This window comes from Lissotriton vulgaris, chromosome 3_1, assembly GCF_964263255.1.
Source record: "Lissotriton vulgaris chromosome 3_1, aLisVul1.2, whole genome shotgun sequence".
Lineage (NCBI taxonomy): Eukaryota > Metazoa > Chordata > Amphibia > Caudata > Salamandridae > Lissotriton > Lissotriton vulgaris.
Window position 1 is genome coordinate 636,441,531 of NC_141689.1, and position 26,494 is coordinate 636,468,024.

Here is a 26,494-nt window from a genome sequence, read left to right on the forward strand (position 1 = left end):
TTCTTACTACGAACCATTTCTAATGTTTCTTATTTTTAGTGAAGTCAAAAGCTCATCAGGGGGTTACTGACTTAGCCTGATTTCTTTTTATTTTTCTTTCTCTTCCTTAGCGTGTTTCGAGCTAAAGCTTTCTGTTAGTAGGGAACGGTGATCACTTCATATTTTTTATGTGTCCTTTTCACTAGGGGGTACTTCTGGACGGACCAGGCGAGTTCCCTCCAATAAATGGTCCGGGGTGGAACGAGATTATCGATCAAAAGGGGAACATATATTCCTTCATTAGGGTATCATCCTGGACGGACCGAGCGATGTACTTCCATTTACTAGGGTAGCCTCCTGGACGGACCAGTCGGTCTATTTCTACTAAATGGCCCATGAGCGGGGAGCATATGTCCTCCATAAGGGTAGTCTCCTGGGCGGACCATGCGAGCTACCCCCCAATAACCAACCAGTGGGGAGTGGGTAGGACTGACGAATTCGCAAAGGGGCATAACCTACCCTTTTCTACTTGCAAAGACTAGACAGAATATTTCTATTTCACGTTGTTTGCAAATAGAAAATACCTCAAACGAAACAATTCCTGGGACAACAATGTCCAGGCAACCAACCAATCAATGGGGAGAAAAACAGGCATGACGGATTACAACGGGGACAAATGTCTGCATTACCTGCCCTTCGCTATCCATAAAGGGAACAGAATATTCCTATTCGTCTCTGTTTGTGGACAGGGAAGATCTCAAAGAGCAACAATCGATTATTAATCGACTTCAAACAACAATCAATCACTAATCGACTTCAAGCAACAATCGATTATTAATCGACTTCAAACAACAATCAATCACTAATCGACTTCAAGCAACAATCGATTATTAATCGACTTCAAACAACAATCGATTACCAATCGACTTCAAAACAATCAGTGGGGAGAAAAAGTAGGCATGACGAATTACACCGAGGACAAAAGTCTGCATTACCTACCCTTCTCTATCTGCAAAGAGGGACGACGTTCCTATTCGCCGCTGTTTGCAAACAGAGAATGTCTCGTTCTCAAAAGAGAACCAATATGTCAAGTAGCCTTCAAAGCTAACTGAACCAATACCAACAATATCAGTATACAAATACCGACTTTCAATACAAACAATCAATCAATCAGGTGGATAGAGCCACCCTACCAATCAGGCGTAAAAACACCCTACTTAATCTTACCCGGACCGGACCATACGGACAGTTCTTCGACTCCCTCCTCCAGCGCCCGATCGTTCTCTTACTCCATGTAGCATTCCTGTGGGATTCCAGTCAGGACAATAGGTCACTCAAGAGAGGTCCGTTCAGAATTGGTGAAGTTCTGTCGATCGGCAGCCGGGCGAGGGCCCTCTCAAGGCAGGCATACCCCGATCATTTAGATGTTCACTTCTTCGTCTGGATCTCTCTTACCGAACCTTATGTCACTGATGGGCCCCGCGTTGGGACGCCAATTGTGGAAAATGTGACCGCCTTGCTATCGATGCCCAGGCCGCTGGCGCAAACCGCCTCTTAGTTCCCATGTTGAATAATTACCAAATAAAGAGACGGACGCTGGAAGCAGGAATCGAGAACGGAGTTTAATTCTCATGAGGAGAGCCAGTCATTTCGGACACGAAACACAGTGTCTTTCGGGAGGTGCTCTAACAAGTGAGCTGAGACTCTTGCTTTTATACCTTACAAAACATTTGATGGTACAATCAGGACAGTATGACGCAAAAGAAAGACATCCCTATAATCCTCGTGGTGATCCTACTCCACATACGTTCACAATGGGGACCCTTGACCTGCTGATAAGAGGGGAGGGTAATCACGCAGCTGAGTGTTTCGTAGGATGTGTACGCCTGATCATGGCCCAGGGGGTGGGGTGGCTAGGACCAATAGTGGATCCTTTGAAGAGGGGTGACTTCATACAATGAGGGCAGTAAATGGTATCTCCTGGCTTAGGTGATGGCCTCGGACATGTGTGGTCGGCCGGACCCGGGGGAAGGGGTCATCAAAGGAGTGGTATTCATGCCACGTGGACAATCGAGCGCGGAGGGAAGGCTTGTCAACAGAGGGGCATTCATGGAAGGGAAGGAGGTGTTGGTCAGGCGCGGCCATGACTCTCAAGGACAGGGCCTTGCGGAAGAAGAAGGTTTATGACTTGCCCATGTGAGGAGAGGGAGGGGGTCAGGGTGCGCGCAGGGTCAGAATCGCACAGAGAGAGAGAGAGAGAGATCCTATGACCTGTACATGGGAGAACAGGGGCAGTCAGATACAGCTGGGGGGGCTATGTCAGCTGAGGCGAAGGATGCTTCTTCGAGAGGGAAATGGGGAATGCCTGGGTCAAGCAGGAGGGTTGCCTTTCACATCAGGATCGCGCAAAGGGAAAGGGTTTCATGGTCTATACATGAGAGAGGGGGTGCAAGATACGCGCAGGAGGGAAGCCGGGGATTCCAATGGGTAAAAAGGCCATGGTGCCCAGAATGGCTGTACATATGCATAGGGGTACGGGCTCTTACTGGCAGGGTGATACGGTCAATAATTTACAGTATCCATGGTGCCCACAGGGAGAGGAGTGGGAGAAGAAGGGGAATGAATGCTGTCTATGTACATCAATTTCTTTAACTTTCACACACTCCTTCCTCACTGGCAGATCCCAAAGGATCAGACTCCCGCCTTTCCTCTCCAAACCCACAGAGATCAACTGCGGAGTACCCCTAGGATCATCGGTAAGTCCCATGCTCTTCAACATCTACATGGCCCCCCTCACCGCCATTGTCAGGCAGCTTGGACTCAGCATTGTATCCTACGACGACGACACCCAGCTCATCCTCTCCCTTATGAAGGACCTCGAAACCAGCAGACTCAGCTTCCAAGAAGGAATGAAAGATGTTGCAGCTTGGATGAGCAGCAGCTGTCTGAAACTCAACGCGGAGAAGACAGAATTCCTCGTCCTAGAACCCAGCCCCACAGCTTAGGATAACTCCTAGTGGCCCTCTGCAAACCCCCCTCTTCCACGGGCCATGCCTGGAACCTCTGCATCATACTCGACTTCTCCCTCACCATGACCAGACAGTCAATGCCATTTTACTCCACCTGGTTCAACACCCTTTGCCTCCTCTGCAAGACCTTCAAGTGTATCCCCCTGAAGCCTGAAAGACCATCACCCATGCACTCATAATAAGAAAACTGGACAACAGAAACGCCCTCTACCCTGGAATCCACAAATCCCTGCTAAGCAAACTCCAGACCATCTAGAACACCTTGGCAAGACTCTTGCTCGGCATCCCACGACATGAGCACATCATCCGACACCTGCAAGACCTGCACTGGCTCCCCGTCGAGAAGAGAGTAACCTTCAAGCGACTTACCCACACCTACTAATCCCTCCATAACACTAGACCCAAATACCTCAACGAAGGAGTCTCATTCCTCGTACCCAAAAGGAACCTCCGCTCCGCTGCCCGCGCCCTAGTAGAAATGCCGACCATCCGCAGAACCAAAGCGGGTGGAAGAGCCTTCTCCTACATCATGGCCAAAGCCTGGAACGAGCTCGCAGTCCACATCAGACGCATCCCACCTCTGCCCACCTTGAGGAAGACCTTCAAGACCTGGCACTACGGCTGAACCGGAGCCCCCCCATCGCCTTGAGACATTCACGGGTAAGTAGTGTGCTTTAAACACCCTGATTGATTGGTTGATTGATTGAGGTCTAGCAATTTTGGTAAAGACTGACTTCTGGTCCAAAGTTAAACCATTGTCAGGACATCTTAACAATTGATCTTGCTCTACATACAGGTTTAAAAATGAGAATTTTTATTGTATATATTAGAGTGGTTCTGGGCTCAGAGGAAACCAACACTATATGTATTTTAGACATGTCCTGACTGAATGCGCCAGAAACACCTCTCTATTGGTTGCTGGGGACCTTAACTGCACTTTCAAACCCCTCGCCCCACCACTTTAGACTTGACTGAGGAGTGTGACAGTTTCTGGCAAATCCCGCAGCAGGACCTCCCAACAATTAGAAGGTTTAAGAGAGGACGCCAGTGTTGGCTTTTACATTGCAGCATGATTTGAAGGCCACAAATGGAAGGTCGAAATCTGATCTGAATGGTGAAATGACCTTCAATAGACCAGGTCATGCCAGCAGAATTGATTGTTTGGTTGACCATAGCCTATAGCCCATTGTGTTTGACATGATAGTGGTTAAAAGATCCGATAGTGACCACAATGCACTGACAATTTCCTTAACAAATTATGGAGAGACCAAATCCGATTTTAGGAGCTGGACTGATTTGGGCAAACTATCCATTACTGGCAACTTGAGAACAATTAGATGGGATTGGGTGGAGGAAAATACGAGGGTACTGGAAGTTGTTAAGTCCAAAGTGCTTTAGAAAATGGTGGTGTTGTCAAAACTCCCCACAGTAGAAACAATAGAGACGTTGAGTAACTAACATCAGACAGACAGACAGATCAGGCAAATACTGGGCCAACTGGAAAAATGGAAGGATCGCCATGGAACAAAAGCAGGGAAAACGCGTCCCTGTGGCAGACTGGTATAACCAGGAATGTAGAAAAGCAAACGGTGAGCTTTTACAGGCAGTGAAATCTAAGAACTGCCTTGATATTTTGGCATGAAGAGCTAGGTATAGACAGTCATTAGATTATGCCAAGAAACAAAGAGAAGGTTCTCAATTGTCCTTTCTACACAGCGCTTTGGTATCCAAAGATAATACATCTTTTTGGAGGAAAGCAGCCTATTGTTTGAACTGACCCAATACCATCCTAGATTTCACAGTCCAGCCGGATGAGTGAGGATCACACTTTGGGGGTATTTATGCTCTAGGGAACGTGGAGGAACAAGAGTTTGTAGGCATGAGAGAGAATGTTACATCTGGCACTGTGGAAGCCACAGAAGTATTCCTGGAGCAAACCCGAGCTCCTGTATCCCAGCCAGAGTACCCAGCCCAATCGAATCCCAATTGACCTATATAGAGCAGATTTAGCATCCTGGGCCCCATAAATTAATACGCATACCAATGCCATTCTCTCACGTATGGAAACTCCAACTTCTTGGAACTCAGCAGAGATCATATTTATCTATAGGAAAGGAGAGAGAGCAAACCCAGCCAGCTACAGACCTATCAGTCTAATTGACTCTTTGCAGAAAACTTTCTGTAAGCGACTATTGGCCCGAATTCAGGATTAGATCTCAGATACAAAATTCTGTTTGATTTCCAGGTGGGTTATCACGCCTATATTAGTATTTTGGACCAGGTCTTCCACTTTCTCTGCATTTATTGGATAGAAGTTGTCATCAAAGGGGGGAAGCTTTATGTAGCTTTTGTGCATCTGCGCATGGCTTTTGACCTGGTCTCTTTAGCTAAACTCTGGAAGGTGGTGGCAGAGCTGGGACTTCTCGATATCTACTAGATATGCTGATTGGTTTGCACTCAACAAATATAGCCCAAGTTAGGTGGGGGGAGAATGGACAATTTACTGAGCCCATTAAGATAAATCATGGAGTGAGACAGGGATGCGTATTAGTGCCTAGCCTGTTCTCACTATCTATCAATGGGGTAGTAGGCTTCCTCGACAGTAATGGGAGTGGTGCCCCAAAAGTTGGGGATAGAAGATTGTCCACACTCCTCTTCGCTGATGATTCATTATTAATATCAAAGTCCCCAACAGCAACTAAACGATTTTCAACTCTTCTGTGATGAGGGTGGCCTGGAATGATTGAGGCAAAAAAGTCGTACATGATATTTGCTAAGGATACTTCGAAACCATCTAAGAGACGAAGGTATGTAGGGGACCGTACTATAGAACTAGTCTCTGTCTTTGATTATTTGGGGATTCGTGTAACAGCAAACCTATGTTGGGTACCCCATATAGAAAAAGCACAGCTGTCCTTAATCCAGCAGACTTCCCACAAAAACAAACTCCATAGAAACACAGTATCCAGAAAAGTGGCTCCAGGATTAGAAATATATAATACCAAAGTCCTAGGTGGAGTCTTGTATGGAGCAGAAATGTGGCGTAGTGGGAACAACGTTTGCATTACTGCTATTGAACATCGTTTCATAAGATCTCTCTTCAATTTACCAGCTAGCACCCCCTGCCCCAATCTTCCCTGATTTGGCCCTAAGAAAATTTGCTCATAAGCTGGCCAGTAAGCATTTAGGGCCCGATTCTGATGCGGTTTGGAAAGCTTCCGGACTGAATCAGTTTGGAAATGGTTTCGGACCCACTCAGATCAGGAGAGTCCGACCAACCGAGTACAATGCATCCGGATGCTTCACGATACGATTTGGTTGGACTCCTATTGACTTCGATGGGAGCCTTTGTTCCTAACCGCATCGTAATTGGGCCCTCGGTCGGGAAGACACGTTCCAGATACGATTCAGAAGCAGCAAATGCAGTTAGGAGGCCTTCCTAACCGCAACAAAATCGGGCCCTAGGTGGGAATGCTTTTCTAGCCGCATCAAAATCAGGCCCTGAATGCTTTGGCATCGTTTATGGACAATTGAGAAGCCCGCCCCCGATTGAGTGCCATTATGGATATTTTGGTAAAGCCTACGATAATTACAATTCCCAGTTTCAGTACCCAAAAAGAACTGTTGAGGAAATTGGGGGTGGAGGCTTACTGGGCACGCCCGGAAGAGCTGTATTTGATTCCTAAGAGTAGGGTTAAAACCATTTATTGGGAATCCACCCTGGTGAACGACGTGACAAATTCAGCATGACAAAACAGTTTTTTTTTGCCACTGACCACATCTCTAAAGACTCAAGGAGTAGGAAACACAGATTTTGAAGAAAGGAAAGCAGTTGGAGAACCTTCCTGGACATAGTATACACACCCATGTGACTGAAATGCAATGCTGGCTGAACTAACCTCTTCACTACCACTAGTTTATCACTCTCATCATTTTACATCCTGCCCATATAACCAACTTTCTCCTCTTATGAGAACACTACATGCTCTTAGTAAAGATACAAACAACTCTTCATTTGACCTCTACTGGAGACAATTTATATTGCTGTACTGATATTTATTATTTTTGTTCTGAATTCCTTTATTCAGTCTATTTGAAGTACTACTGTGTTAATGCAATTTGATACTTTTACACGAACATCACAGCATTATAAGACTACTCGACAACCAAAATTAATTTGCCTCATTGGTATTCTAAACTAATTTCTCATCTTACTCATCTTTTCTGCTAACAATACCCTTATGCGTCTCTTTCAAGTCAAGTGAAGTCAAGTCAAATTGTATTTCGGTTACCAGGGTAACCGTAAAAGTACGTCAAAAAACGGATTGTTAAAAAGGCTCAGAACAACTCGTAGCACAAAGATAAAAACAACAACAAATACAAAACACTAGCTCAGACATGAGAACGAAATAAAGAGACGCCTCTTAGGACCACAGGCATAGCATCTGAGTTCTATAGTTTAAGGCTATGTAAGACCTTTTGAAGTGCAGCCTTCTTCCCAATATGATTGTAGCAGATAAAGTGCAAGTGCCAAATTGTAAAGGATTGCATAATTTCAGGATAACGATTGCTACTGAGCTTAAGAAATACTTAGATAAAATGCGAGGCACAATTACATAGTGTTTTTTTAAAAAGGTATACAGTCTGCCCAGTAGAAAAATCCACTTCATTTAAAACAGCATTGATTCCCTTCTGTTAATAGCAAATTTTATAAAAGAACAATTATTTACACAATTAGATGGGTAATCAAGCTATCACGGATGGGGCAGGGCTACCCCAGGACTTCTGATGCCCGAGTCATGAAACTTGGAATTAAAATCCTTTTGGTAAAATCAAGATAAAAGTGACAAAAAAGGTAAAATGCAACAAACTCTAAGGCCAGGACTCGTCACATGGACATAACAGCATTTAGTCAAACTGACCAAGGGGAAAACCCAGGTACCATCTCACAAAACCCACTCTAAAACAGATGAGTAGCATTCTGCCCCATGTATAATCGATTCATTCCAAGAACGGTTCCAGTGCTATTGTACTGCGGAGCACAACGTATCCCTTACATGGGATTTAATGAGTTCATGATCCTCTCTCAGACAGCACTTCATCGATGTGAAAGTGGCTTTCACCCAGGCCATGTTGGATTTGGTCATAGTATGAGACTCAGAGAAGAGGTGTGGCCTATCCAAGTTCATCAGCTCGAACTTAAGGTAATTAAACAAAGGGATATTCATGCCTCTCTCACAGAAAGACCGTCCTTGACGATTTCCCTGTTAAAAGAGGCATGTAAATCCAAATCGAGCACCACAAGAACAGGGGGGGGGGGCAGTTTAATAGGATCTGCCACATAAGCCACCCTGAGCTCCTGGTGCAGAATTAAGGTAGAACATGCAGGTCGTACACCCAGTAGTCTCCTGAACACTCTGTTCTGTTAGCTCTGGAAAGGGTTTGTGCTGGAGTATCCCTAAATGCCCGACCCATGCGTTAAACTAGGAAGACACTTTCTTCTGTAAACCTCTTGAAAAAGGTCCACTGTTTTTTTCCAATGCAGTCGGCAAGGTTGAAAATGTACTCAACTGAGCTGACAAATTTCTGGCAGACTTAAGCAGTGCATGGACCCCAGTTACCCTTGCATCAAAAACAACACCCATGTATGAGAAATCCTGGGTGAGAGCAGCGGGGTGACCTTGTAACGCTAAATCCGCCTCTTAGTTTGCCTAGGTTATAATAAAGGTTTTGGTTTGGCTAGTGATAAGACCCAGTGACATTATAAAGGTGATGCATTTTGGGAATAATATGTTAAGGCCATTAAGGGTTCTTGAGAGTAAGACTGCATCGTCCATGTATAGTAAAAGAGGGACCTTTTTCCTGCCACTAGAGAGGGAATCAGAAACTTTATCAGACAGGGTGGCACCTATGCCGCTAATATACAATAAGAAAACAACATTTGAGCTAATGCACAGCCCTGGTGCACCCCTTTCCCAAGTTTAAAACAATCTGTCCGCTCACCTGAGAGAACAAACCTGACTGAGGCAGATAGATCATAGTGCAGGACTGTCAAGAACTGAACCAAGTCACCATCCACCTCTAAATTAATCAGGAGCTCCCAAAGATTGGACCTCACCCCAATGTTGAAGGTGCAGTAGAGGACCATGAAGACAAGACAAATGGAATCCTGCTTAACAACACTATATATGCTGATCAGCAGCTGCAAATTGAGGCATTACTCCCCATGCTGAGCTCCTCACTTAACTCATGCACCTCTGACAGTATGTCAGACTACCTGACACGGCCTAGGAGGCGCTCCAGAACCACTCTCCCCCCAGCTTAACAGTGGAATCCAGCAAGGATATTGGCCGGTAGTACTCTGTAGATAGAGGATTGCAAATCAGCACAATGGGAGCAGTTCGTCAAGATTGAGCGAGTCTCTCCACCGTCGAGATGGGTCAAGCAGCATAAAGCCACTCTTCCAAGAGGAAGAGCTCGTTCTGAGATGCTCCTTCTCCAAAGCAAAGGAAAATGTGGGCACTATCCCTAATTCCAACAACCAGTTATCCACAGGTAGAATTCCCATGATGCGCTCCTTGCACGTACTTCACAATGGGTACAGCCATGAGCGTTCTTTTCCGCGGTGTTCTCCATGTACATCCCATTACAACAATTCGTCCTTGGTTCCCGTGTCTTCACCCATGTGAAACTGACTTTTTCCCTTATCGCCTCCAAGCCATGTAATTGTAACTTCTTATCTCCTTGCCTAGCTGCTAAAACAAAGGCACGAGTTTGCCTAAAGAATGCTTCTCAACCTGCAATGCAAAACATGATAAACAGTTCTACAGTGCACATGAAATTCAGAACATTAATCCATAGCATGAGTTGTCAGGGGTTGCATTTCAGGCATACAGCTTTGCCTAACAAAAGAACGTATCATTTAAACAATTCTAGTGCCATAATTAATTTTGCATTTTTACTAACACATGTAAATTTACCTATTATGAAAAGTATTATTATTAAACACATCTAATACATGAATAATGTCATACTTCACAATACGATTTCTCCATGTGAGCGTTTTCTGCTAGTTACATTTAATTTCCGACTTAACTCATTAAAAAATTAAAATATGTCACGTAGATACATTAACACAGTTCACAGTTCCGACACATTTACACAACACAGGATGCAGATTTTGGTCCACCATGTTTGTCAGTCTAAAGTTAAAATTTCGGCTGTCTCTATTGTGCCTTTGATTGTTTCGGAGACGTATTTTCTCCATTCTTGCATGCTTCTGTTTTTTAACTGCTCATTAAATTGCTTTTTAGCGATGTGGAGCGGCCTCTTCACTCATTTTACTGAGTCCTGGAATAACTTCAAATGCCTTGATCCAAATTATACGACCTGGATGGATATCTTGAAAAAACATGGCTATTATACTAAAAAAATTGGAAAAGAAGATTACACTGAAGGCCATCATTCTCTTAGGTAGGTGGAAAATTCCTGTTATACATATTTCTATACAAGAAAAAATACCTAAATGCTTTGTAGATGTGGGTGGGGGGTGGAGAGGGGGTGAATTTCTGTCCTGGAAAGACTGGAAAGGTAATAGGTCAGAGAGGGTGGGATATTTCTCTTTGAGGTACCAGTGTGTCCAATATTCTGACATCTTGGGAAAAAGATGGTTAGGAGAGTAGGATAGTTTGGGTAAAAGATGAAGGTTATGCAAGAGTCTCCCATGGTAGATGTTGTCAGAGATAGTCCGGAATGCAGGTAGTGTGAATCTTTCTTCAGCTGTCTTCCACCTGTGCTATCCCAGTGGAAGGAGGGACACTACAAATGGGTTGCTCTTGGGTGACGGAAGTCAGGATTGGTTTATGGAAGTACTTCCTACCATTTCTACATAATATTGCTCTTTTGACATCTAATACCCTTCTCATACTATACTGGGGGTTCTTTATGGGTGGCTAACACTTGTGACGAATCTAGACTAGATTGCCAATTCCACTCGATTTAGGGCCTCGTTACTAGTTGAAAGATGTTTGCAGCGGAGATACCAGAGGGCGGAATTAAATTTACCTGCCAGTATTTCTACTTTAAAGTCTATACATAATGCCCCCAATCCAAAATTGAGAATAAATGCTTGCACCACGATTTACCAGGTGCTGTCCAAACAGTTTTTCATCTTTTTGCTGAAAAAAACGCTGACATATTCTGTTTGCTATGAGCAGGCGACAAGTGTCAGAGGAACTGCTGGTGGGCGATAGGATGTGGGTTGAGTGGGCAACCTTGTACCTGTGGGGGCGGGTGAGGGGTCACTAACTGCCATCCCGGACTACAGCGGGCAGTTGGCAGGGCTGTACAGTGTTGCTTGCTCCAGACCCTGCATCCTAGCTGAGAGGCCCTGTGTCTCTGGGCCCGATCATTCTGGGCCCTGAATAACTCGTAATTGAGAGGTGCATTTTTCACTAGAAATGTGAGCCTTTGGATGAAAAGTGAGCCCCTTCCTGGACAGAACGTCCTGATTGAAGTACTGCTGAGACTTTAAAAAAACTCCTATTTGTTGCTTACATGAGTTGTTACACAACAAAACCTTCATCTTCCATATGAATACGAGTATCTTGTCCCAAAAATGGGGTTCCTAGTGTCTCAAATCATCTCACATTAAGGGTACAAAGAGCAGGCAGTGATTGACACGCCAGTGTGTGGGACTGAATGATAAATGGATGACAACATGTTTATGTTCGCCCTACTGTTAGAACTGGGGGTCTCTAGTTGGCAGAGGTAGGTACCTTTGGCCAAATAGGGACCCTTGCTTCTAGTCAGGGTAAAGGGGATACACACTTTAGATAGTCACCCCCCTTGGTAGCTTGGCACAAGCAGACAGGCTTATCCCAAAGGGAATGTGTAAAGTATTTATACCAACACTCACAGTAACACAGTGCAAACACCACAAATGGACACCACACCAGTTTAGAAAATAAAATATCTTTATCTTAACTAAACAAGACCAAAACGACAAAATACAACATACCGATACTCAGTAGAATGTCTTTAACAAGGTTGTTGCAAGAATATACTTGTAGATGATAAATGCAACACTTTAGTCTCACCTCTCCTGTTACCTTGTTTGTGTTGCGTTGCGGGATTTTCAGATATCTTATTTCTTTCTTAATGTTTGGGCTTTTAAACTGGGTGTTCCAGGTCATAATTTCCATTTTTGTGTGGTTTACTAAATAGCCCGAGACCTTCCCAAACGCACTAATGGTTTCTTCAATCGTTTCCTTAGCTTTAGGATAATCGTCTGTGAAAATCATTAGATCATCCGCATATAATGCTATTTTCTTCTCCCATGTTTGATACTTAAATGGAGTGATTCCTTTAGCTTTTCTTAAATTATTTGCAAGCGGTTCAATGTATAAGTTAAAAAGCAGAGGCGAAAGGGGACACCCCTGCCTCGTTCCTCTGCCTATCTTCACATCATCCGTGAGACTGCCATTGATTAAGATTTTAGATCTTGGTGTCTTATATATTTGTTTTACAACATGCATGAAAGGCTGACCAATGTTGTTTTTAATCATGTCTTTCTCTAGAAAGGCCCAGTTAACTCTGTCGAATGCCTTTGCGGCATCGGCAGTAAGTATGGTAAGAGGAGCTTTCTTTTGCGTGGCTATGTCTATTGCAGTCAGAAGCTCTTGTGTGACTTCATGCAGTTGCCTCCCCTTGATAAATCCTTTTTGATCCAAGTTTATAAGTTGCGGCAATATTTTTCCTAACTGTGCTGCCATGATTTTAGTGAAGATTTTATAATCCGAGTTTAGCAGCGATATCGGACGATAGGATTCGCATCTAGCAGGGTCCTTTCCAGGTTGTAAGATGATGGTGATTATCTCGTCGTTCCAGGAATCTGGTATACTACTTTCTTGCCTAAGGATCAGGTTAGCCAGGTCCGTGATATGTGGGAGCAAGGTATCTCTTAATTCCATATAAAACTCATTTGGTAAAGCATCAGGTCCTGCTGCCTTTCCTTTCTTCAAACTCCTAATGGCCTCCTCTACTTCACTTGTTAGAATCTCCTTATTTAATTCTCTCTTGTCTTCTTCCGTTAGTGCTGAGGATGGAACATCTTCAAGATAGGAGTTAATCAGGGTTTCTTGCGGATTAGTATCTTCCGTGTATAGTCCTTAAAAAAAAAATTCTGAATTCTTGCTTGATTATGTCTTCATCTGTGCTTTGAACTGTTTGACCTTCCTGATGTATACTCCTTACTTTATTTCTGGCTAGGTCTGTTTTAAGTTTCCACGCCAACCACTTTCCACATCCCTCCCCATATTCATGTTTTGCTAACTTGCTTGACTCCCATTTTTTTCGCACTCTTTCTTCCAAGATGTCTTCTAGTTTTTCTCTCTTGTGCTGTCTTTCTTGCAATAATTCTTCTTTTCTACTCATTTCTTGTTCCCTTAATATTAAGGTATCTAGAGTGTTAGAGTGTTAAAGCTGCTTAAGGTATGGTCCACCTTACCATTAAGCTTGATAGGAAGATCCAACATCATCAAGATGTCAATTGTACCAAAGTTTACATTTCTGTTTAATTCAATTCCTCTGGAATTCGGAAAATCATTGTTAAAAAAACCACAAAGTGAAATCGCAAGTTTCATATGGGCCTCGAAGGGCACAAGGATCTTATTGAAAAAACTTCGGAGGGGGAAGCAAGATGGAGGACTTGCTAGCCCAGATCTGGTGGAGTATCATAGGGCGTTTCACTTCAAAAACATTCGAGTGCTACTAAAAAGTCACCAAAACTATCTAAGACATCTACAAGTAACAACAGAATCAGTTGACCACTTCTTATTTAAATTCGGACACCCCAAGTACTTCAAAAAAATAAAATTGAAGATCTTAAGGGAGGCAGCAAAAGTGTGGACACAAATTAGAGTAATTTTAAACATCCCGTACTATAGCGAAATGGCCCCCATTTAGTGTTCACCAGGTACTCCAGAATGCCTAAAAGACACACTGGCAACTCCTTTAAAACTTGCAAACATCAACTACTGGGGACAGTTATTGAACGGTTCAACTTTGAATACATGGTCGGAACTTCAAGAGATGACTAATAGTTCAATTTCCAAATTTAAATACTATCAAATCTTGAGTTGGTCTAAAACGATACCTACATATAGCAAAGAAAATGAAAAATTAGAAAAAGAAATGGTAAGGATTACACCGATACCAAAAGAAGTGGCAAAGTGGTACTAGGCGTTAATAACTGCTGGAGATAGAAACATAAGTATTGAAGGTCAAATCTGGGGGAAAGACTTATTGACAGCAGACTTGGATTTAATTTGGGAAAAGTCAGTGGGGAAATGCTGGTCGACTCTTAAATCTGCAGCACTGAAAAGGAACCATCTATATACCATACATCGAGCTTATTGGACGCCAAAAAAGCTGTCCAAATTTAAAAATGCAGGAACAAAGAAATGCCCGAAATGTGGGGACGAAAAGGCAGACGACATTCACATGTTCAGAAACTGCCCCATACTAAAGGAATTTTGGAAGGAAGTTGGTAAGACCTTGAGCATAATCATGAACAAAGAAATAACTGTAAGTACTACTCTTACTCTTTTTGGGATCGAAGATACAGCTGATGGAGGGGGTCTAAAAAAAAATGTCAAGAAGACTTACTCTTTGTGCTAATTGTACTTGCAAGAAGGGAGATTTGCATTAAATGGGTTGGATCTTCCCCACCAACACATGGAGAGTGGATGAACTTGGCTGTAAGGATTAATAAACTAGATAGAAAGGGAAACAACTGTAAGAGATTTAAGTACTGGGAAAGCTTTGAAAACCACCTAAATCCTAATACAGAGTAGAAACATCGGTCCTATGATTAATGCGAAACAACTTCTGGCGAACAAGTATGGTACTTGTTGAGTAGCCATAGTGGCTAGCTCCCCCCGTTTCGAAACCAGAGTTTAAATTATGTGACGGTTTATGGGTACTCCTCTAAAGATCATCGGGAAGATGATAAACTCCCCAGACAAGAGAGACCAAGGGGCAGAACCGGAAAAGAACAATAAAAACTAGAGGCAGACACCTGAACTCCGAACACATAGAGCTTCGCAATATGAGGACAAAAAAAAAACAAAACAAAAAAAACACTTTAGTCTCATTGGGCGCAGAGAAGGCGATGCGTTGACTCTTCCTGCGCTCCGGTTGCGATGCGACAAGATGGCACCTCGCTGCGTTGCAACGATCCGGTGCGATAAAATGGCGTCTCTGTTGCGATGCAACAATGTAGAGGTGATGCTTGCATGCCATATGGCCGTGCGGCGGACTCAGTGGTTTTCTGAGCCGCCACAGGCCATGCAACACGCTTCTTCGGTGATGCGACAACACTCTCGCAGATGGCGACACACTTCTCCGGTGTTGCGGCTGCAATCAGCGGTGGCACGCTTCCTCAGTGATGCGACAGCCCTGTGACATGCTTCTCTGGTGATACGTTGGCACCCTCTGTGGTGGCGGCCCGCTTCTCTGGTGATGCAACGGCGAACAGCAGCAGTGGCGACACACTTCCTCGATGATGTGACAGCGGCATCTGCAGCGGCGTCACGCTTCTCTCCTGTTGCGTCGCGCTTCCAGCTACCCTATAGCAAAAAGGCCTCACACACAGTTACAGGTCCTCCTGGCAGACTGGAAATCCCAGCAAGGAAGTTCAGGGAAGTTGGGGGTGAAGTCCTTTTGTGCCTGGGACTTCAGAAACAGGAGGCCAGCTCTTCTCAGGCCCTTGGAGACTTTTCTTCTGATGGACACAATACACAGCAAAGTCCTTCTTCAAGCAGGGGACATAGCACACAGCAAACATCCCTTGGTCCTCTCCTCACTAGAAATCGCAAACTGCAGACCAACCCCAAACACACAGCAAGGGCAGTACTTCTCCGCAGTCTCTTCAGCTGATCTTCTTTGGCAGGGTTTCCATCACGAAGTAGTCTCGGAAACTTTTATATCCCTGTGTTTCCACAACTGGAAGCCAGCTCTTCTCAGGCCCTAGGAGACCTTCTTTTCAGGACACAGCACACAGCAAAGTACTTGCCAAGCAGGGGTACACAGCACACAACAAAGTCCCTTGTCCTTCCTTTGGCAGAAATAGCAACTGCAGGCCAACCCCAGACACACAGGAAGGGCAATACTTCTCCTTCAGCTCCTCAGCTTTTCTCCTCAGCAAAGGTTCCTCCTTGGTTTCTAAGTAGTCTAACATTCAGGGGTTTCAGCTCTCATATTTATACCCCAAAAGTCTTTGTTCTCTATGTGTGAGGGGACCTGGACCCAATCCAAACCTGGTCTGGGTGCACTCTGACAGTGCACAACTTCTTCCTTTATCAGTGTGGGCCAGGGTCATCAGATGTACCATAGGAGGTGGAACCAGCATTGTGGAAGGCAGGCACAGCCTTTTCAGGTCCAGGTGCTATTCCTCCCACCACTCCAAATGCAGATAGGTCTATTCAGCCTAGTGCTTACTCATCCACACTCCAGGAGCCACCCCAGCCCCTGTCATTCTCAAACCAGACAGTCAATCCACAAACAGGCAGAGGCACACAGAAAAGTTAAACAAGAAAATAACCACTTTCCAAAAGTGTTATTTTCAAACACAGGATTTAAAACCATTCCTCCTAAAAGATGTGTTATTAAATCCTGAGTTCAGGGAAACCAAACTTCAATGTTCTATCTCACTCCTATGGGAAGATATGCAGGTAAACATGTTACATTGCATCCCCCATTCTGTCCTATGAGCAATATAGCTTTTCAATAGTGAAAATTGAAATTGTCAGTATTTCACTAGCAGGACATGTTACACACACTAGTACATGTCCTACCTTTTACTGTAGCGTTCTAATCTAGGACCCTGATCGATACTGTGACCTTATGCCCCTATTCGGCTATAAATCCATTTGTTCCCTATATTGGCATAACCGATCAAATGCAATATTCAGAAACTCGTCTCTGGCCTCACACGAACAGAGACACATTTCAGAATCGCTTTCTCTGCCACTTCCTTTGCAACCAATTAGTGCAATGACATAGCAGAAGTTACTATCTAAGATTCCTAGATTAACACTCCGAGTTCTTCAACAAGATAAAAACTCAGCAACCTGGAAATCCCCGCTTGCTATGTTTTGATTAGTAATAGAACTCTAATGAGCACTGATAGACAATCACTTCCTAGTGACATCTTTATTGACGTCTTATGTCCAAAAACTTACGTCAAACAAGGCACCTTTCAGGTATAAATATTACCAACGTTGCCTTAAGCAAAGGCTGCTAGCTGCCGCAATGCCATCGCTGCTGTCTCGCTGCTGCTGAAGTTGCTGTTATGCTGATGATACCATAGCTGCTATCGCTACTGCTATCGCTGCTAACTAGCGAACGATGGTGTGGTGAACTTAGGAGCTGAACAGCCATCCCCTGCAAGAGCCCAGCAGATGCAAGCTGCCCGCAGACGCTGCCCCTCCTCCTCCTCCTCGACGCGCTGAGAGAGACGCTGTCTTTTCTCCTGCAGAGAAATCCAGCTCCGGCGTTTCTAGTCTACCCTTGTGGGTGACTGGGATATCGAGCCCCTGAAGGAGATACCAGACCTCCATCCTTCTATTCCAGAGGTATGGTGTTGACTACACTCTTAGAGAGAATTCTTGAAGCAAACCTTGGCAAAACCAACTTAACTTAAAGCTACTTACTTACTCCCCTCCCAAGTATTAGGCTTAGGTCAGGTACACTGGGGTAGGCGTAGTTAGAAGCACCAGTTGAGTATTTTAGCCTAATGTATATATGAATGTATATATGTTTTATTCATTTTAAACCATTGTATGGCTAAGAAACCATATCAATGCTTTTACAGTATTATTTCGCAATACTCATCTTACTGTACGTACTTTTTATAATAACAAGTCTTGCAATTGTGGCAATTCATTTCTCTTGTACGAGAAGAAAGACTGTTTAATAAATGTTACCCTTTATTGAAAACGCCCGTCTCTCTATTCTCTACATATTGTGAAAGTAAACTGCACAACCACTGACTGAGTAAAATAACTGTCTATTGTTCACACGACCCTAGAGATTGACTCTTGATCTGAGGAGCAAAGTTGTCATGTTGCACGGTTGTTGGAAAACTGAATCCCTTCTTGGCTGTGCCAGGGAAGCTGATCACTTCCTATTCAGTCAAGAAAGTTTCCAGTGACCTCTGAGCTAGTTGGTAACAAACCCAATTAAGTTTAGCATAATCAGTGGAGGCCTGGAAGATCCGCACTTCTACGTCGATACTACTGTTTATGTTATTCCAATGCGCAGGGCCTATTGGGAAAATAGGAACTACACTACATGGCGCCCAAACGTTTGGTAAGGCGATAAACTAACGCAAGACGTTGGAGTAACTCAGTCGTGCATTTTTCACACAGACCCCTTTCTCCCGTAAATACTCCAATAGACGTCTGGAGTGGGTGAAAGGTTAAAATCCGCCCGAACTCAGTAGGAAGAGATTCCTATGTAAAGCTCTGGTTTATTCAACGTTAAAGGATACAGTGTTCCAAAATATTGTGCACCTAATCTTTGTCTCCTTGGAGACCTGCTCTGCAAAAAACTTTTCTGACAATAAAATGTCAGACTTAGAAAACGGAACCACTGGGGGTGCAGTAAATGCGACTCAGCAGGGTCCCGACGATACTGAACCGGATGCAATAATCATCCCGGTACATTTAAGAAAATCTATAACTTTAAAACTTATAGAAAACGGACTGACACCACAAGGTGGTACAGTGATTTTCATGATAGAGGCACACGAATATCGGCAGACAGAGGTATTCTATTCATGGATAAACTTTCCAGCGGCAAACACTAGAACAAAAGAGTTTCACTATTACAAAATAGAGAAACCACCGGATGAGTACGTTCCTTTCGAGGAGACTGAAATCCCACTAAAATTCCAAGAGCACCTGCTCTGGCTTAATGGCGCCCTAAAACATAATGATCATATTACCAGGCTCGGTCCTCTAGGTAGACCAGGACAACGTGGCCGGTTCTAGCCAGCTACACACCACATCCGGACATTGCAAAAATGTCTAAAGAAGAGCTGTTAGTACAGCTAAAAACATTAATTAAAATACATAGGCAATTAGTCCAATATGTAATGCGGACTGCAACAGTCCAACCAGCTGTTAATGTACCACAGCTGACCCCTCATCAGGGGAACACTAATAAAATTACACCACAGAACATACAGTCATGTCTTGGTAAAACACCCGTAAAACGGGAACAAATTCTGTTCTGGTTAGCGCAGAAAATCACTCAAATAGAGGCAGTATTTCCGGATACTACCCCTATCGAGAAACACAGAATCTTGACAATCTGCCTTCCTATGGGAATCGCACCACACGTGGAGGACTGTGACACTTGGGGTACAGTCTTTGCTTCCATTTACACAAACACACATGGTGTTCCGTCTATGGCGGTAATACCAGATGTACTAAGACAGATTCAAAATTAATACGGTCCAGAACCTGCCTTAACTCTTGGTATGAAATTACTGAAAGACTTCAAGCAGGTCTCGGCTATATTATTAGCCAATATAAAGGGAGAAGCAGCATCTGTGGCGATCCGCCAGAAGTTGAAGGAAACAGATATAACAGATCAACCAATCGAGCTTGCCAGAATCATAGAGAAATGCTATGAAGAATTAGGTAGAGACAGCTTGGTTGGGAAACCAGTGTAGCCCCAACTGCTTGAAAATCCTGAAAAATTATTTATTAAAAATAATTCAAACACTCCTAAAAAGAGCTGGGATGGAAATAAACAATCCACTCCCAAGGAAAATGTTTTCCAGTCCAGAGGAAGGTCTCCTCGACGGAGGGAAAGAACTCCGACTCGAGAACACCAGTCTCCCCAGAGGGAGCCCTCTGAGAAAAGATACAACCTTAGAAATAGGGATAATTTGAAAAAGCCGGATAGATATCAAAGTATTGATACACGTCCCTCTCGATCTTTTTCGCAGAAATCGGAAAGAAGAGGACGGTCAGACCCAGGAGAGCACACCAAGTCCAAAGACAAGGAACCTGCTCAGAGTAAAAAATCTCAATTTCCAAAAAAGAAGGTAGCCAGTATTAGAGTAATCAACCATGCAGAGAATACTGAGGACACAGTTGAAAAACGGGGAGTGGGCACAGACAATGTTGGACAGTGCAGCAGAAATCACTATAGCCCGCAAGATCTTGATGAGTCATCTGGAGACAGAGGACACGAATGAATACATTCAGGTTGAAACTGCCGACACCAGACTTAGCGAGCCCCATAAAATATACGAAATAACATTGCGGATAGAGGGTGATAAGACTAGAAAAATAATGGGTCTATTTTGGGATAAACTCTCAAAAGGCTATGATATTCTGTTAGCTGAAAAAGATTGGCCCCCAGAGTTTGTCAGGGAGTGCCCTCGTGGCGAAGAAATGATTATGCCTGTCTTCTCGAATCAAATTCCGATTCACAAAAAATATACATATGCAAGGAAATGGGCAGTGGCCCAGGCTCCGGCATTATATAAAAATCATGTAGGATGGGATGAGGACTCACCTCCTCACAAAATCCAGTTAAAAAGTGAACCAACTGCCCAACGGCAGTATCCCATTAAGCAAGAAGCTAAAAAACAAGTCAGGGAGATCTTAGATCAACTTGAATACCAGGGGGTGATTGAAACATGCACCTCTCAAATGAACAATCCTTTGTTTCCTGTCTCCAAGCCAGACAATTCATATCGTCTAGTTTTGGACTACAGACACCTTAATGCATGTTGCAAAACTTTTGCAGTACAAAACTTGCATAGTGCTGCACTAATGAACAACATAGTTAGGAAAAAATATAAAAACGACATTAGACATATCTAATGGTTTCTTTTGTCAAAACATTGCACCAGAAAGCAGGTATTTGACCGCTTTCTCTGTAATGGGGTCTCAGAAAAATTTCTGTAGGCTCCCACAGGGGTTCAAGAACAGCCCAGGACTATTCTCAGCTAGGGTAACAGAGTTACTACAAATATATGATGATGAGGCATTATCTTACGTAGATGATATCTACCTCACAGACGACGACTTGGATACTCACTTGAAAAGGGTGAACACCATTACACTTGGGTTCGCAGCAGAGGGTTACAAATTCAACTTTAAAAAGTCTCGAATTGCCCATCTGACAGTACTATTCTTAGGATACGAATTATCAAGTGAAGGAAAAAGCCTAGCGGACAACTTCTTAGAGAAGTGCGCTGTACTCCATGCTCCAAAAACGCTGAAGAATTTACAATCCATACTAGGTTTTCTGAATTTCGGAAGAACTTACATTCTAAATTACGCAGAGAGGGTTAAACCTCTCTACGAACTTATTAAACCTGATTTTAAACAAATCAATTGGACTCAAAAACACACAGAAATTTTGAGATCACTGCAAACAGACATGTTAGCAAAAACAAAATTAGATACACGTGACAACACATGCGATCTTGTAATCCGAGTCATCCCTGGAAGATGCGGATTCACGTACCTGACCTCTAATGAGGGAGAAAAGGTACCAATTTCAATTAAATCTCACTTGTACACTCAAGTAGAAAAAACATTCAGTCACACAGAAAGAACTGTGAAAGCAGTGCAAATTGCATTAGCAAATGAACGAGAACTAGCACATGGTAAACAGATTAATATCCTCACAGCAGAATCCGCCTTCGAGGCGCTATTCACCCCAGTAAACCTGCCTACAGTGTCACTGGATCCGAAATGGATACAGTATATAGATTCTCTTGGAGCGGAAGATGTGAAATACTATTTCGCCCCGCAATTCGAAGAACTGAATGATTTAGAATATGAAGAAGAATATCCTCTGCCAATCGAACTTCTGCCTCTCCCACAGTATGCCTGTATAATCTATACAGATAGATTTGTACAGCATTTCAACGTAGAGAGCAAATCCTACGATGCAGCCTGTGCGATTGTTAAAGGTCGTTGGCTGTGCGGTAAATTCAGACCGAAAGTAACAAAAACTGAATCAGTAAGAAACTGTTCGGCTCAGAGAGCTGAAATCAGATCTTTAAAGATGGCGCTTGAAAATGCAGAACGTGAATTCCCGACACTAATCGTGTGCGATTCTCATTTTTGCGTCAACTCTTACAATAATAAACTGCAGAGCTGGATTAAAAATGATTACAAAGATGACACAGGTGCCACAATAAAGCATAAATTGCTCTGGAAACAGGTAGCTCTTTTTCAGAAAGAACTACAAAAGACTCACGTGATACACGCACAGAGTCTTCAATGTGATGGCGTTCACGTTGCAGGGAATTCATTGGCTAATACAGCCACAGCGGAAGCAACTAAACCAGCTTCCGTAGCCACAAAAAAGCGTACAGAAAAATACATAGACGGGGAAACCATGCTTGCAGTCAAAACGTCCGTAAAAGGCGACTGTGCAGCACTACCCGTGAACTATCCACTCAATTATGCATACGTAATCGATGCAAACTCCGTTCCTTTTGCTCGAATCCCTGGAGTGGGGGATAGGGTAATTCCAAACAGGGACCGGAGGGGCTTCCTATTACAGGAAGCACATATGGGGTTGGGTCTGAGACACCAAACAATCAGGGACTCTCTGAGAGAATTAGAATCAGAGTACTGGTGGCCGGAAATGAGTGAAGGCATTCATGAGTTTGCAAAAAACTGTGAAGACTGCAACAGAGATCGCAGTGGAGAACCGGCCAGTGTAGTGTCAGAAGCCCTAATAGAAAGCATCAGGCAATCTATCCGCGCTATCAAAAAAGAGAAACGCGTCCCATTGTACATCATTAAGGCTAAACACACTTAAATAATGTGGCCTCCAGCGCTCGGCTGACGCCAGAACGGTTATAAGAAAGATCTGCGAGTCTTTATCGGCACATACGCAATTGCCATGTTCCATTCTGACCAGGGTCCTGCTTTTAGCTCTCGAGCTTATGAGTAGGCCATGGCCAGCATGGGAATTGGGTTGCGGTATTCTTGTCCGTCACACCCCGAAGGGAATAGTGTGGTAGAAAGAAAAAAACGGGACATAAAGCGATCTATAACAGCGAAGGTATTAGGTTCAGGCGCTGGGTGGGTCAAACATTTAATAAGTGTCCAAACCAGTCTTAATAACTTGCCAAGAAATTCTCTAAAAGGTTTCAGCCCATACGAACTATTGTTCGGAATTAGAATGAGAATTCAGGACTTAGATAGTCAAGTATCAGTGGTACAAGATAAGAAAACAGACTTTGATATCAAAGATCGTTTGGCTGTTTTACAGGACTTGAATGAAACAAGAAAATCCTTAAGCAACATAAAGTTAAAGGAACAGCCAGATACCACTGACGAGGCACCACAAGCAACAGCCCCAGCAAGGCCTGTCTGGATTCCAAAGATTGGGGATCTAGTCAGAGAAAAAATAGCAGTGAAGAAGGAATTTGGGCCTTCTTACAGAAAAGCAGTACCTGTCTTGGCAGTCACCGGAACAAGATCAGTAGTACTACCGCCCCTTGCTGGTAAAAAGGAGAACAGAGTTGTATCTATCGACCTGGTAAAACCACAAGCATGTGGCTTATAATCAACAGTAGGCCCAGTGGACTCCCAAGAAACAACAGAATATCCAAACTTGCAACAATCCAAGAGGTTCAAACTGAAAGACTTATCACATTCGATCAGCCTGCAGTGCACAGAGAAGGACTATGCAATAATGCCATGGAACTCGTGCCTCTTGAGACACAGATTGAAACAGTTCGTCAAGAAACACCAGTCTACAATAATGTGGCATCAGAAAGTGCTACCGAAAGACAGATTGAAAGAACAATCCCAACAATTGACAGAACTGCCTCTGGTTATTTCATCGACTTCAACAACTTTTCTGAGGATCAAAGTAACCCTGAAGTGATGCCAGAAACAAAAAAGACTTTTAAAGAAAAAGCAACGGAACTCTTTCATCAACTGAAGGAAATCTACCTTATTTCCCCATGGTTAGAGTTCTGGTTCGGTCTAGGTGTATTTTTCCTCCTGCTTTGGCTCATCATGGTACTTTGTTTGGGAAAATTCATTGAGGGAAAATATAGTCCAATGGACACAGCAAATAAGAACATCAACCTAGTCCTCAAACCACACAGATCATCCCACGTGAAGAAAAGAGAACTGTCAACAGTAAATGTCACAGCCATTCCAATACCCGGTGGGGTAGTATGGGAGAAAACTGACTATGAGATCTATGGTCGGGTCGAGATCCTGAAGTATCCTCATCAACTGAAGGTTTCCTTAACTCCTTCCACGCTCATGACGAGCCCAGCTCGTCATGCAGTAGCCTGCTGCTACACTCATGACGAGCTGAGCTCGGCATGAACTAATGGAAAAGGGCCAAAGTCAGCGCAGCAGGGGAATTCCTATAGCATTGAAGGTGTTAAGTGACTTTGTAAAACCTAGTGCATTCTCTGATGATTGGGACTTTAACAGTATTAATGACATGATGTCTGATTTAGTAATGTCAGCTAGATTCACAGAACATGACTATTTACAAGGTTCGTCTAGTTATGAACAGTTGTTCTGTTATACACAATATGGCGATCATTATTTGCACAGCCTAGAAATGTTTTTAAGTACAATCAATGGGAACATTGTGCTACACCACCTAAAAGCAGTTCTAAAACATTCTTTGAGAAATTCAAGTACTTCTCAGGGTTTAACACCAGTGATGCAGAAACATTTTATTACAAACTGTTAGATAAAACAGGAATGAAAACAATGCTGACAAACACTAAATTAATTTATTCAGAAGCATTTTATGAAAAAATGATGACATTTGGTTTTGATTATTGGAAAAATAACATTTAAACAAAAACCATTTGGGGTACGAAAGATTGGCAGGTACAAGGCCTAGAAGCACTATTCAGAACCTTCATGATACCAGAACAAATGATGTTTTTAAATGACACAATTCACCAAACATCCTGTCTTGGCCTAGCTAAGATCAAAGACCTAAACAAACCGTCTATTCCGAAGCCGATACCTGATAATGCAACAACAGATATTGAGATAGACGTAACTAAAATTTTACATTTTAACAGAACACATCCTGATTGGAAAAAGTGGTTAATCTGGCCTACTGACACAAACAACTGTCAAGATAGATTCCTGAACAAAACACAGGGGTTAAAAATGACCAGACAAGACCCTAGATACTCCCAGAGACAACATCCAGGGATAGTAACAACATACAGTGTAGGGAAACTCTGCCTCGAATGGCTAGGATCATCCACACTGGCTGAAATTAAGCAACACTTGTCTTTACTTAAAGATGGTGCTGATTTGCGCGATTTCATTCTTGGACCACGCAAACAGCGTCAAAAGCGTTTCATAGCGGCCAGCATCTATGCTGCGTACAACGAGGCTTGGAAAGTCACACAAATTGAAACAGCAGAAAAAATACGAGAAATTGATCGTATTAATTTGGAAAAATCACTTTCTGTAGTGGACAATGGGTTAATGACTCTGTCCTCCAGAATATATTCGTTGGACAAGATTGTATCCTCTGCCTTTGATATAATAGACAGAGACTTGCTAATGTTACAGCATGGCCAGTCGCAATTACGCTCTATTGTACAATTAGGCTGGACGCTGCAAAATCTTCGTTCAGGCTATGTGCCTTGGCGTTTAATCAACACAACGTCATTTTTTTCCATTTTTAACCTTACTGATAAACAAATCAGCTTGGCACAGAAAGGAGCAGACTATACAATCCTGAGCATCGAAAAACTTGAGCGATTACCATTGACAATGTCAGAAAGTCCTGTCATTGAATGGATAATACACGGAATTATCACTATTCCGATAACAACTTTCCGATTTAAAAAGTGCCTTGAATACATACCTACTGGCCAGTATGAACGATTGGGTAAAGGATATGTTAAGTCAGCATGGAAATTACCATACACACATTCATGCTATAGTGACAGTGACAAAAATGTATTTCTTAGTGGTGAAAATTGTAAACGTTCACTAAGCGGTATACTTTTGTGCCAGGGTATTAATTTACACGGAGCCTGTGAACGTAATTCTAACAACCTTTCATGCCACCAGCTTGTCACACCTGCAACGCAGATAGAGCCCTTCTTTATGCAACTCGCGAATGGGAGTTACATTCTAAGAACGGATCACAGATGTTGTGGCCTTGTGCCAGGAAAAGCCTATCTCGTAAGCGTAACTTCCATGGTCAAATGCTGTATGCAAGCATTGTTCCCGAGCGGGCCTGGAGACATAGAGACTCCCATCTTGCCTCGCCTGCATTTCTCTTCTATACGAATTGATACTTTAAGCAAAATGAAGTCTGTGCTTTTGCAGACAACAGTGCCCATCACGTCATCAAAAGAGACATATGATCTCCTAGTTGCAAGGACCGCTACGGAGGTTCATGACCTTTTATCAACAAATTGC

At 43.3% G+C, this 26,494-nt stretch overlaps 1 protein-coding gene across 1 annotated transcript in view; it reads left to right on the forward strand.

Moving 5' to 3' along the window:
* The window catches only part of ARSK (arylsulfatase family member K), a 674,705-nt gene that overhangs the window by 203,054 nt on the left and 445,157 nt on the right, over window positions 1–26,494 (forward strand). Inside the window, exon 3 of the mRNA XM_086960926.1 lies at window positions 10,322–10,481. Coding sequence (XP_086817052.1) covers window positions 10,322–10,481 — 160 coding nt within the window. The remainder of the gene's footprint in view (window positions 1–10,321; window positions 10,482–26,494) is intronic.